Below are 13,314 nucleotides of genomic sequence, written 5' to 3'. Positions count from 1 at the left end.
CCTCAGTCCTCTCTTACCAGCAAAATATCCATGCCCTTCTCCATTAACTTTGACTGTGAACTTTGCAATAGAAACACATATCATAATCCACTGTATAAATTTGTCAGGAAAGCCATATCCTCTTAATGCTTCCTCTAGAAACTCCCAGCTCACCATGTCATAAACATTTCTTAGATCAATCTTCATTAGGCATCTAGGAGTAGTCCTCCTATTATAATGTCTCTGTAGATCATGGCATATTAGCACACTATGCATCATAGACCTTCCTTGTACAAATGCTGATTGGTTTTCTGCTACTATATAGCTGATTGCTGGCTTTAATCTAGAATATATCATCTTTGATATATATTTATATAACACATTGCAACATGAAATAGGTCTATATTGGCTTGCATTCTAAGGAACCTCCACTTTAGGTATCAAAGCAATGTTAATAGTGTTTATCTGTCTAAGCAATCTTCCATTCTGAAAGAACTCCAATATTGTTTCAGTAATATCTCCTCCCACTATTGGCCAAGCTGCTTTATAAAAACCACTCCCAAATCCATATGGACCAGGACTCTTATTGATGTCTATTTGGAACATAGCTTGCTTTACTTCCCTTCTCGAGAAAGGTTGTATTAGTTCATCTTGAAGTGTTTCTGATAATCTGCTTCCATTTCTGATTATACTCCTGAAAGTCATCACTCTCTCACTTGTTGTCCTCCCTAGTAAGTTCTCATAATACTCAACAAAAGTATCTGCAATTCTATCTGGATCTGTTAGCCAATTTCCAGAGCTGTCTTTTATCTGAGTAACTGCCTGCTTCAGTTTCCTGTGTTTGATTACTCAATGAAAATACTTGGTATTATCATCTACCAATCTTATCCATATTACTTTGCTCCTTTGTTGTAAATATACTTCAGCTAAGTAGGATGAATTCCTAAACTTCTGATATGCTTTAGCTTCAGCTTGTTGATACTCCACATTTAAGGGTCTTCTCTGCAACTGCTCTTGAGCCTTCTTTAGATTAGCCCTGTCTTCATTTGTTTCTGTCAATATGTTATTAAAAGCCTGTGCATTTAATGTTTTTAGTCCCTTCTTTAGCAGCTTCAGCGTTTTAACAACCTTAAACATTTTGCACTCTTCCAGATTAATTGCCAGCCTTCTTTAACCGTCCTCATGAATTGTGGATGCTTTGCCCAAATATTGCAAAATTGAAAAGACCTTCTGATTCTTTGCCTCTCTTCTACAAAGGTCACCTTAGCTGGACAATGATCACTGATTCCTTCAGCCAGGAACCTGACAGTACACTCTGGCATAGTAGTAAGCCATTGATCATTGATAAAAATCTAATCAATTTTTGAGAATATCATATGCTCCTCATGTTTATCACTCTAGGTATACCTATTCCCTTGTGCTGGCAATTCCATTAATCCACACTCCATTACACAGTTGTGAAAATCCACCACTTCAGCCCATGTCACTTCCTTTCCACCTATTCTGTCATCTGCATTCAACACTGCATTAAAGTCACCTATTACCATACATGGCTTGCTACATCCTTTACTATGATTGATTAACCCTTCCCGCAGTCCTCTTCTCTCTTCCTTTGTATAAAAGCATAAATATATGTTACCTCAAAAGCTAGCTTTAGTGGTATATACAAAACTTCACATGTTATTAGTTGAGCAGTTTTTTTCTTAGGCTTTATCTGGTAGTAATCTAGCCTTCAAGTGATCCAGATTCTAGCTCTCTTTGTTATTTAAATAGTGTATTGTTCATCTTTTTTTATGTCGAGGGCCTACTTTGCCACGTTCCACAATATCACTAAGATTGCTGTTCTATCTAATTAACACTAAGCGGCTGTTTGGTTGGGATTTGAGAAGATTTAATCTCCACAAAAAAAAGTTCATTAATTTATAGTACTAATGTTTGGTTGCTTATTTGTTTTCCTCATAAATAATGTATATTATGCAAAAATTAATGTATTATTTTGTGCGGGATAGAACGTGAATTAAGAATGCTGGGTGGTAGTACTACATGAATTAAAAATACTAAAATGACAAAACTAACTCTCATAATTATATGCAAGATTTTATTTTGTTTACAAAGTAAACATATATTTAATTAAATCATATATTATATACTGTAATTTATAATGTGTTAAATTAAACATTCAACAAAAAATTATTGAAGAGAATGAGAAAGGAAAGATGGCCTTCAATGGACTTTTTTAGCTGAATAAAGAGAATTTTAACAGAGAGATGCCACTTGAAAAATGGTTGAAGTGCCTAAACTTTAGCTTCAAACTTATCAGTGTTAATTATATTATTTTTAATAAAATTATAAAGTTAACATGTGTAACAAAGTATAGTAGGACTCGTCCATTTCTAACCTTGTTTTTACATCCATTTCTAACTTTTTCTTTTTAATATTTAATTCTTTTTGTTATTTGTGAAAGACATCAAAGAGTAAGTTGCAGTAGCTTGCTAATGGTGCAGCGGCAATTTGTCTTCTTCTTTTTCTTTTTTTCCTTTTTTTTTTTTTTTTTTTTTTGGGAAGGGCTAATCCGGATTCACGCCTCCTAAAATACATTAGTCATTAAAAAGTAGAAGTGCTTCCTACTAACATTGTTTCATTTCCTGGTCGAATTCAAGACCTTTGATTTAAAAATTGAGAGATCTTATCTATCTCACCACAATTCTTGGTGGTGCAGCGATAATATATCATATTGGTTATTTTCTGAACATTTTGATTTGTGATAATACAGTAAGATTTTATTTTTTTTGTTAAATTAATCAGCTAACTAACTAATTAAACGATATATTCAATGTCAAAAAGCGATACAAGAGAAATGTTTAACTTATAGTACTCTTGAAAGGATCCTTTAGCCTGCAACATCAGTCTAGGCATACAAATTGCATTAATCTACATAGACATCAGCATTAAACATATAGTGCTTTTCAATTTTTATGTGATAATTGTGAATTTAGATGAGTATTTAATTCAAAACCATAAGCAATGAATGGGGTAGCGCATGACACTATATTAACTTCTTTGAAATCTCTTACACAATCAATGAGGAACTAGTATTCTCTAACTAGCGGTGATAAAATGGTTAAAAGAAAACACTTATCCACCCATATTTTTCATTAAAAATAGGTTGGATAATGAATTTTTTAAAAACGGGTTAAATATGGATAAAAACCATATTATCCACATAGAAAATGAATAACCAATAGATAGCCCATAAAGTCACGGGAATGATTGGATAATTGGTTTAGAGAAAAATGACATTGCCAAAAATTGACAAGGTAAAATTTTCATTTATTCTTCAAAAGAAACGTCCCTTTTGAAGACTAATGAGTTTAACTTTTACATTGGTAAAGTCTCAAATGAGATTCCTCAAGTTTAGCAGAATGGGAATTCTCCCAAAAAACGTTCATATTCAAGAAGATATGGATATCCATATTATCCGGCCGATTAACCTATTTTTTATCCGTATTAAATATAGGTCGGGTCGGATAATTTATCCGTTTTTTGCATTACTCATTTTCGACCCGCACATATCACTAACAATAATTGTTATCATAGGCAAGTTATTGTTATCCAAGTATACAATTAATTAATGGAACTAGAACTAGAGATTACTAAGATTTCTAGAATGATTCCTTCTTCTAGCATTTATGTACATGACAAAGTTAAAAGATGCTAGGCATCTGTTATGTCACTCAACAACTATCTTTATAAGCTTTTTGCATTATTCATCTTTCTTCCTACATCAAAACACACTCAACTCTCATAAGCCAAAGACGATGAATATAAAAGTTAAACTCATTTCCACAGAAATGATCCAACCTTCATCTCCAACACCAAATCACCTCAAAAACTTTAATCTTTGTCTCTTGGATCAACTCATTCCAGCTCCCTATGCACCTATTTTACTCTTCTATCCAAATCTTGGCGATATTAAAGTCCACGAAAAATCAGCATTGTTAAAGAAATCACTAGTTGATACTTTGTATCGCTTTTATCCACTTGCAGGAAGGTTTAAAGATGAACTCTCCATCGATTGCAACGATCAAGGAGTTAATTATGTTACAACCAATGTTAATTGCCATCTAATCGAGTTTCTAAACGAACCAAACCTCGAATCGATTAGTCAATTTCTTCCTTGTCAACCTCCTTTTAAGGTATTAGCTGCAGGGGATTATGTAACTAACATTCAAATAAATGTTTTCAAATGTGGTGGAATTGCAATTGGTTTATGTATAGCACATAAGATTCTTGATGGAGTAGGGTTAAGTACATTTCTCAAATATTGGGCTGGATTGGCCTGTAGTTCAAATGAAGTACAATATCCTAATTTAATGGCTAATTACTTTTTTCCAGCTGAGGATTTGTGGTTAAGAGATACATCTATGACCATGTGGAGTTCAATGTTCAAGAAAGGTAATTTTGTTACAAGAAGATTTGTTTTTAATGCATCTGCTATAAACAACCTTAAAACTATGTCAACTAGCTCACATATAAAACATCCTACTAAAGTTGAGGTTGTCTCATCTTTCATATGGAAATGTTCAATAGCTGCATCCAAACAGAAAAATTGTTCTAATAAGAGGCATTCGAATTCGATTCTCACACACATTGTGAACTTGAGAAAAAGAGCAGCACCATCTTTGCCTGAAAACATTCTTGGAAATCTTCTTTGGCTATCAAGTGCAAAGAATACAGCAAAACATGAAATGGAGTTGCCTGATTTGGTGAATCAAGTACGAAAATCTATATCGACGATCGATGATCGCTATATCAAAAGGCTGAGAAGTGATGAAGGGTTTAATTTGATGAGAAAATCTCTTAAGGAAATTGGAGAAGTTTGCTCAAAAGGTGCAGATCACTATGGTTTTACTAGTTGGTGTAAGTTTGGATTCTATGATATTGATTTTGGATTTGGAAAACCAATATGGATTAGCAGTATAAGTTCAAGGTGTTTATTTTTCATGAATCTTATTATACTTATGGAAACTAAGTGTGTTGATGGAATTGAAGCATGGGTGACATTAGATGAGGAAGAAATGAACATGATAGTAGGTAATCAAGAGCTCTTGGTTTTTGCTTCTATAGACCCTAGCCCTCTTACTATTTTTCCTTAATCAGAGGTTTCGGTTCGAGTACTGAGTATGGAAAAATCCTTGGCAGGGAGCGCTTCTTTGGAATAGAGTCCTATGCGACGCGAATTCATATATAGTCGAGCTCCAATGTGAATATCGAACATCATGTGGGAAACCAAAAAAAAAATATGAAGTCCTTGGCCCTAAACATGTAAATATTTATTTGCAGTCTTGAAATTTATGTCAAGACTATTTTAACTCGTGTGAATGAACCTTCCCAATCATCAATAATTACTTTATTTTTCGTGCTTACATTTTTTAACTTGTGTTCTTTTCAATATTTTGGTCGAAACTCATGATTATTAGAACTGTATGTATGAAAACGAAGAAATTAACTTAATTTGTTTGTTTTAGGCCTGCCACGTACTTTTGACTTAGCTTATATGAACTTTACTGGTCTTAATCCGATTAAAGGATGAGATTTATAGTATATTAATGACTAATGTAAAATTAATCAAATTTATAATGAGTTTTTATCTTATAGAATATGACCGCTATTTTTTGGAATAATGCACAATATTTATATATTGTTACGTTGTTGTTCTTGTTATTTTAGACTTGCATAGTTTCCTCATGTGACACCAATGGTGAAGCCAGAAATTTTTCCAAGAGAGTTCAAATTTGAAAGAAGTAAAAAAAATTTGCGACAAAGGTATTCAATATATATTATATACCTTCAAGACATATTATTTTACCTATATATATACAGTGTAATTTTTCGATGAATAGTGCTCAGCTGACCACCCTTAACTAAATGTAGCTTCACCCCTGTGTGCAACTCATATTTACTTAATGTTGCGGTAGTTACTCAACTCTTATTTAGCTTTGGGCCTCATTTGTTTTTTTTAAAGATTAAGACGTCTGAATCTGAATACACATCTGAATATCAAAGATGTGTATTAAGATCTGAATAGAAATAATCAAGACTGTTTGATTTTTAACATTTGAATGTATAAAATTTATCTTTATTTGAAAATTAATAAACATAAAATTCAAATAAAATATTAACTAATCTAATATTCTATCAATAAAATATATAGTTTTTTAAAATATGATAGTTGTTGGTGATGATGGCTAACGGGTGAATGCCAACTAGAGGCAGTGGTTGATGGTAGTTTTGGTTGATGATGGTGGTTCATGCTAGTAGCTAGTAGTGATTGGTAGTGGTGGTGATAATGATTGAGGATGGTGGTGGTGGATGGTGATAGTTAATAATGGCGGGTAGTGGTAGTAGTTGTGACTGAGGAAGGTGGTGGATGGGTAGTGGTAGGTTATAATGATGGGCAGTGCCGACTATGGTTGTTGATGGTGATGGGGTGGTCAGTTGTGGTAGTTGAGGTGGATGAGTGTTGATTGTGGGTGAGAATGATATATGGTGGTCGGAGTGGTGGGAATAGTGAGTGGTGATGGTCGATAATGGTGGCGGCTATGATTGAGGATGATGGTGGCATGGTGGTGGTAGTGGTGGTGGTTGAGTATGATGGTGGTGGCATGGTGGTAATTGATAATGGTAGGCGGTGACAGCAGTTAATAATGAATATGTGATAGCATCTTAATGAAATTAAATCTCTGTTATAGATCTTAATCATACAGACCTATTCAGACCCATTAAGTGGTTACAACAACAACAACAACAACCCAGTATAATCCTACTAGTGGGGTCTGGGGATGATAGTGTGTACGCAGACCTTTCCTCTACCCTGGGGTAGAGAGGTTGTTTCCGATAGACCCTCGGCATCCTTCCTTCCAAGAACTTCCCACTTTATTCTTGGAGTGACTCTAACTCACAACCTCTTGGTTGGAAGTGGAGGGTGCTTACTATCAGACCCATTAATTGGCTGTGAAGTAAAAAAACAAACACACTTAATGATTAAGATCTGAATAATTAAGATTCAAACTTTAAAAACAAACGTACTTAATGTCTGATATATGAATGATTAAGATTCAGACTTTAAAAATAAACGCACTTAATGTTTAAGATATGAATGATTAAGATTCAGATCTCCATTAAGTGCAAACAAACAAGGCCTTAACGACACTCCTTTGCAGGAATGACATATCATGTTTAAAAGTTAAAAGACCACATAATAAGGGTATTGTTGATATAACATATACACATTTAATTTAAATCCATAAAATTCAAAAAACTTTTTAAAATACTTTAACTTCGTCTCAAACTGAAACATATAAAATGAAATAATATTTTTAAATGAGTGGATATATTAAGGGTTAAATAATTGATAATATGGTGCAAAAAAAAAAAATGATCCATGCATTGGGGTGCAAAATGCAAAATAACTAAAAAAAATTAGAGACAATAATTTAGAAACTTTATAGCGACAATTGACAAAATTGCCCAATACAGCCATACAAACTGACAATGATACTGGATTGGATCATGAAATGATTAAATCTGAAGATTTTTCCCATCCAATCATAGCCGTTGAACCTCTACAAATCAACGACTCTCTAACCAGTATTTTCTTCTTCTCCCCCCCCCCCCCGCCCCCACCCCCCACCAACATCACTGCCGGCATCTCCCAACATTTTCTTTAACCAATTCCTACGTTTGTAAGTTTAGGGATTGTCGAAAAGAAAAAGATTTGGGATTTGTCGAAAAAGAAAAAGACACATCACGGAAACGTCGGATGTGGGTTTTGTCTTTGGTAATTTAAATGGGGTTTCGTCGTCGGCGACGTTTGTATTTTTCTCCCATTTCGCCGTTAGTTTTGCTTTGTGGAGCTGTGTTGATTGTTCTGTGTTCTTCTATTGTCAATGGAAATTCTAATTCAAATGCCACGCAGATTCCTCTTACTCCTATCAATCACGATCTTTATCACACCAGGTAAAAATCTGGGATTCTTTTTTCTGCTTATTTAATTGAATTTTGATTGCAATTAAGTATTAACTAGGAATCTTAAATGGTGTTTATTGGTGTGAGTGAGTCAGCATATTAAGTACTTAGACTGAAAATTGAACTTTTATGGATATGATTGCAATATGGTTGTACAATTTACTCAATTTAATAGTACTATATTAAGAAAGGTGATGGCTTTCTTCTCTTCTTTTGCATCAGTGTTCTGTTTTGTTCTGAATTTAGAAAGATTACATCTTTAAATGGAAAATTATTTAGTATTAGGATGAAATGGACCTGAATAGAAGATAATGGATACAGAGGACTTGTAAGGCCGGCTTGAACTTATTTGGGATTGAGGACAGCTGATTGATTGGTAGCTTTTTCTCCTTTTTGTTTTCCTTGATATTTTCTTTTTACTCGGGATGAAGCTGGGATAGGAGGTTTTAGATCAAAATCAAATTTTGGTGATTTTAATCAATGTGAGTAGCTTAATACCTTATTCGACAGAAAGTGAATCTTTATGGATATTAATGCATTAATGTTTTACGGTAGGCTCTATTTTGATTGCCGAAGTTTGTTTGTTACAGATCAAGAAAGGCTCTGTTTTAGTTTGTTACGGGTTCGATCCAGCCGCTAATGCTTGCATTAGGGTAGGTTGTCTACATCACACCCCTTGGGGTGCGACCCTTCCCGGGACTTGCATGATTGCAGAATGCTTTGTGCATCAGGCTGCCCTTTTTTAAGGGGGGGGGGGAGGGTGAGGGGTGAGGTGATTGATGGTTCACTTTTCGGCATTGTTATGTTTTTCCTTTATATTTTATATAATTTGGGTATTTGACATCGATTGATGATATCTTGTAGGGGTGCTTTGTTAGACGAGATTGAAGCGTTGGTCCATAGACACCCGAGCAAGCTCTCTGTGGGTTTCCCCCTATCCCCTGCCTTTCCAATCTTTTGTCTTTGGAAAATTGGAAACTGCACAAACAGGCATCTCTTAATAATCCCATCTTTTTCATGTTTATGCAGCTCGAAACATTTTCTAGTCAAAACAAAGGGTATCTTGCAGAGATGACTGTAGTCACTTATTGCCGGAACAGGAAAGACTGTGATGACAAGTCAAAGCTTAGGATCCTTCTTGTAAGTTTACTTTCTCTGGTCCAGTTTTGCTTTGTTCATTTCTAGTAGAATGTAAGTATATGGTGTACTACCTCTCGTGGGCACTATTTAGGTCACTTTCCCTTGTAAAGATGGTTGCCTTCAAAAGAAAAAAGAAGAGAGGAGGGGAAGTAGATGGTTTCTAGTGTTATCTAAGAAAAGACTTAGGGTTAATGTTTTCCCAGACATTATACTGATTTGGTCTTTAGTGTTAGAAAAATCTCAGATTGGTCATTGCTGGTGTTTTTGACAGATAAATTGCTTGTGTTCCAGAGTTTTGGCCAGCATGGGAGGGAGCTCATAACTACAGAGCTCGCATTGCGGATACTTTCCATTTTAAGTGAAGAGGAATTTTTATCCAGTGCATACCCACTTAATTTAAATAACACGCTTGATAGGCTTGTCATAAAGGTAAAATCCTAGTCTATTTGGAACTCGCAGTCAAAATGTGTGAAAATAGAATGCATATTTGTGTTCTATATTGCTTGTCAATTATTTCTGTTCGTGTTGGCATAGAAATTCAAATTTTGTGCAATTAATTAAAAATTACTATATACCGAGGGCTGAAAATAGAAAAGGAAACAGAGATCGTTATCACTTTAGAGAGTAACCAAATTCTATTGTAAACTAATGTTACTTGGTCATGCTCTGTTTATCAGGTTATTCCAATGGAGAATGTGAATGGGCGTAAACTTGTAGAAGGAGGGGATCTCTGTGAAAGAAGAAATGGTATAGCTATTTGTCTTGCTAGTCGGATCACAAAGTTTTACTTTTTTAGCAGTACCAAGATAGTTAAGTTCAAATTTTATTTGGCAGGAAGAGGAGTTGATCTTAATCGCAACTGGAGTGTAGATTGGGGCAAGAAGGAAAAGGTTTGTTCTTTAGACCTCCATTGGTAGAATCCTCATTGTGTGTACATGTTGTGTTGCTTTGTTACTGGTGTGTAGACTGGTCGTGTTCCTTTTCTTATCGTAAGGCTGTTGCTTATGCCATCTTGGTGGTGCTCAAGTAATATTTGCACTTGGTACCAATTAAATTTTACTTTACTGGATTCTTGTGTATATGTTGTTTGTGTTTATTATTTCAAATTAATGCAGTTATGTGCTTATCCAGCTCTTTGTCCCTTTGATCTTTCCTTTTCAGGATTATGATCCATATGAAGAAAATCCCGGGACTGCCCCTTTCAGTGAGCCGGAGACACAAATTATGCGGAAATTGTGTGCATCATTCGAACCACATATATGGGTTAACGTGCATTCCGGAATGGAGGCAAGTATAACTTTTAGTAGTATGTCTTTCTGCTGTTTGTGTTGTAAGTTTTTCTGCATATGTAAAGGATACTATTTTCAATATTTCCCCATGACTTGTTTTAGAATTTAGGGCATAGAGGAGACCTTGTAGGATTCTCTCCCAGAAATTTTGGAGAATAATTCTTTCTAGTTTCTTTTGTGAATGAAATATTGATTCTAGGTTTTTTATGTCATTTCTCCAGGCTCTATTTATGCCATATGATCACAAGAACACGACTCCTGAAGGATTACCTTCTCAGAGAATGAGATTAATGCTTGAAAAGCTGAATCGTTTTCAACTGAAAGATCGTTGCTTAGTTGGATCTGGTGGAGGCTCAGTCGGGTTTGTATCACTTACTCATGCCTTGCTATTTTTGTGGTTTACATTTCGTAGAACAAGTTTTGTATTTAGTGCATAACAAATAGATTTGACTTGCATCAGACTTGAAGTTTGTCTAGGACTTGCCTAAATCTTTATTGTCATGGCCCTAATATTGTTTATTGTGCGTGCTGCCCTTGTAATCGTCAGAACTTTTAATATGTTTATTAAGCTCTATGATATTGCATGCTGTACTGCGTAAGCAATAAACTTGATAATACCCCAGCCAGAAGTTCTGAAATATTTTGTATGCAAAATGGAAAAATATTCTTTTGGGACCATTGCTATTCCGTCGCTTTTTTGAAGAAAAAAAAGCACATCCAGTGGAGGACGGAACATTCTAGTCCATCCGAGGTTAGGATTTGATATACTGTATTTCTTAGCATACTCAAAAGCAATTGAACTATGACAAGCTTTTGCATTGGAGCTACCTGCAGTGCGGTGCATGCATAAAACTTAAAGAATCAACCTACTTTAATCCTCTATAAATTGACTTTTTATGTTTTAGTTACTTGGCTTCAGAAAGGAGATTTCCGATTCAGTTATTCCCAACACTATTGCTTTCCTGTTAGATATTGTGCAATATGCTCATCATATATCTACTAGTGAGTGTATTCTATTTCACTACTAAAAATAGATATTAAGCCACTGAAAGAAAAATAGATGTTAAGCCACTTATGTATAAAGGAATAATGATAAATTAACATCACGATGTTTGGCATGAAACACGTGTGCATCTGATTTCGTCCTTCTGCCTACCCTTTTTTCTTTAAGAAATAAGAATGATCACAATTTCCCCCCTTTGAAGTAAATATAAGGGTCACCATTCACTTATTGTCTAGCCTTAGATTTAACTTTTCCCTACCCTAACTACAACCTTATGCACTTATACAGGTATTTAGCTCATGGGACAGCAACTGATTATATGTATGATATTGCAAGAGTACCGATGTCTTTCACCTTCGAGGTTTGTTTTCATTTATCAATTTATATACACGGCTAAAGTCCTTGCTCGATGCCAAGTATTTTTACTGATAGTTTAGTGTCCAATATGTATACATGATGCATGTTTCTGTTGGTTGGCAGATATATGGTGATAGCACGGCCTCGTCAAAGGACTGCTTTAAGATGTTCAATCCCATCGACATCACCACATTTAATGTATGTCATTATGTTTCTTTGATGATGCATCTTTCTTTGTCATGTGCCTGATTTTACCAGTAAAAATGGTTGACAGTTAGTAAAACCCTCTTAATTTTTTCGAAAACACTCAGCCGTTTTTCATCTGAATTGCAGAGAGTTCTCAATGATTGGTCTGCAGCATTTTTTACACTGTTCAGTTTGGGCGGAGTCCAGATGAAGGAACTTCATCCAAATGCATCCAGTTTTGAGAAGTGGGTATCTATCGACGATTATCTGAATGGTTATTTAATGGAAAGGAAAAGTCGATATGGGAAGAAAATGGAAGTGCTTGAGCTGGGAATGCAGGAGATTAGAACATACTTTAGATTGTTCTTATTATCATCAGTTCTGTTGATGTTTATGTTTTGTTCTAGAATCTCAAAGAGCGGTCGACAAATTGTTTCTGCTATGTCCTTGTGAAAGGTATTCTTTGCTGCCCTTGAGATTTAGCTAAAACAGTTTTGTTGAGAGCTGTAAAAGGTGAAAAGGGGGTATGCCAAATTATTCTTTAGCTGTGTAATTTATTCCCTGATTTCTTTTCTTCTGCTTCACTATAGAAATGGTAGAGCTCAGAAAAAGGCTCTTATTTCAGTTAGGAATTGAATTGTCCATGTTGTTAACATTGCTTGGGAGTGTGGAAAGATAAATCAGATTTTTGCCATGTCATATGAGTATTTTCTTTTTCTTGTTTCTGTCTGTGGTTTCATCTTGAACTTAAGATGCTTCTAAGACCACCTAGCCAAAACTAACAACTTGTTTGGATTGTTGTTACATTTCGTTTCATAATGTATCGTATTGTATTGTGTTGTTATACTATATTATTTAATGAATATGATGATTGGATAGATTGTATCATTTGTCATTGTTTCATGTTGTCATGCACCAACAATATGAAGAATAAAGCAACATTACTAAGAAAAATAGGATACGAAATAGAATTATTATATAAAAAAGTAAGGTAAAGGATAAAATATAATTATTTAATAATAAGGAATAGGAAGATGAGAAAAAAAAATAAGGTAACGGTGTCACTACACCAAATACGTCGTTTCATAAAGTGATACTTTTCGTCAGTACATTGATTAACGATACAATAAAATTTAAGTAACAATCAAAACACACTATCTATTTAAAGTAACAATACGATACAATACAACAAGTAACAACCATCCAAACAAGCTGTAAACAGGAAACAAACAATGAAGAAGTTGATAGTCGAAAACAATTACCACCATATGGCTTGCTACATGTGATTAAAAGATGAGAAAAAAAATATTATTAATGAAATCATGGTTTAAT

The 13,314-nt window shown here is 34.5% G+C and overlaps 2 protein-coding genes across 2 annotated transcripts; both read left to right on the top strand.

Annotated features, from left to right (window-relative positions):
* Window positions 1-3,797: 3,797 nt before the first annotated feature.
* LOC104229376 (stemmadenine O-acetyltransferase-like) lies at window positions 3,798-5,135 on the top strand. Its single transcript, XM_009782015.1, has one exon. It carries the CDS (start codon window positions 3,798-3,800, stop codon window positions 5,133-5,135), a length of 1,338 nt encoding a protein of 445 aa, XP_009780317.1.
* Window positions 5,136-7,659: 2,524 nt separating this feature from the next.
* On the top strand, window positions 7,660-12,676 carry LOC104229372 (uncharacterized). The gene is made up of 11 exons (XM_009782012.2): window positions 7,660-7,998; window positions 8,872-8,929; window positions 9,037-9,147; window positions 9,439-9,576; window positions 9,825-9,894; window positions 9,982-10,037; window positions 10,309-10,434; window positions 10,658-10,797; window positions 11,728-11,800; window positions 11,920-11,994; window positions 12,130-12,676. The coding sequence occupies exons 1-11, from the start codon at window positions 7,829-7,831 to the stop codon at window positions 12,433-12,435; spliced, it is 1,323 nt and encodes a 440-aa protein (XP_009780314.1). The 5' UTR covers window positions 7,660-7,828; the 3' UTR covers window positions 12,436-12,676.
* Window positions 12,677-13,314: the final 638 nt, after the last annotated feature.

Source organism: Nicotiana sylvestris, chromosome 4 (genome assembly GCF_000393655.2).
Source record: "Nicotiana sylvestris chromosome 4, ASM39365v2, whole genome shotgun sequence".
NCBI classification, from domain to species: domain Eukaryota; kingdom Viridiplantae; phylum Streptophyta; class Magnoliopsida; order Solanales; family Solanaceae; genus Nicotiana; species Nicotiana sylvestris.
This window is presented reverse-complemented; position numbering and strand designations above follow the sequence as displayed.

Excerpts from the sequence above, each read along its gene's own strand:
- LOC104229372 (XM_009782012.2), top strand. The coding sequence starts at position 7,829 with ATGGGGTTTCGTCGTCGGCGACGTTTGTATTTTTCTCCCATTTCGCCG. Across the intron at positions 8,930-9,036 it reads GACACCCGAGCAAGCTCTCT|CTCGAAACATTTTCTAGTCA; the intron begins GTGGGTTTCCCC and ends ATGTTTATGCAG. Across the intron at positions 9,148-9,438 it reads CAAAGCTTAGGATCCTTCTT|AGTTTTGGCCAGCATGGGAG; the intron begins GTAAGTTTACTT and ends CTTGTGTTCCAG.
- LOC104229376 (XM_009782015.1), top strand. The coding sequence starts at position 3,798 with ATGAATATAAAAGTTAAACTCATTTCCACAGAAATGATCCAACCTTCA.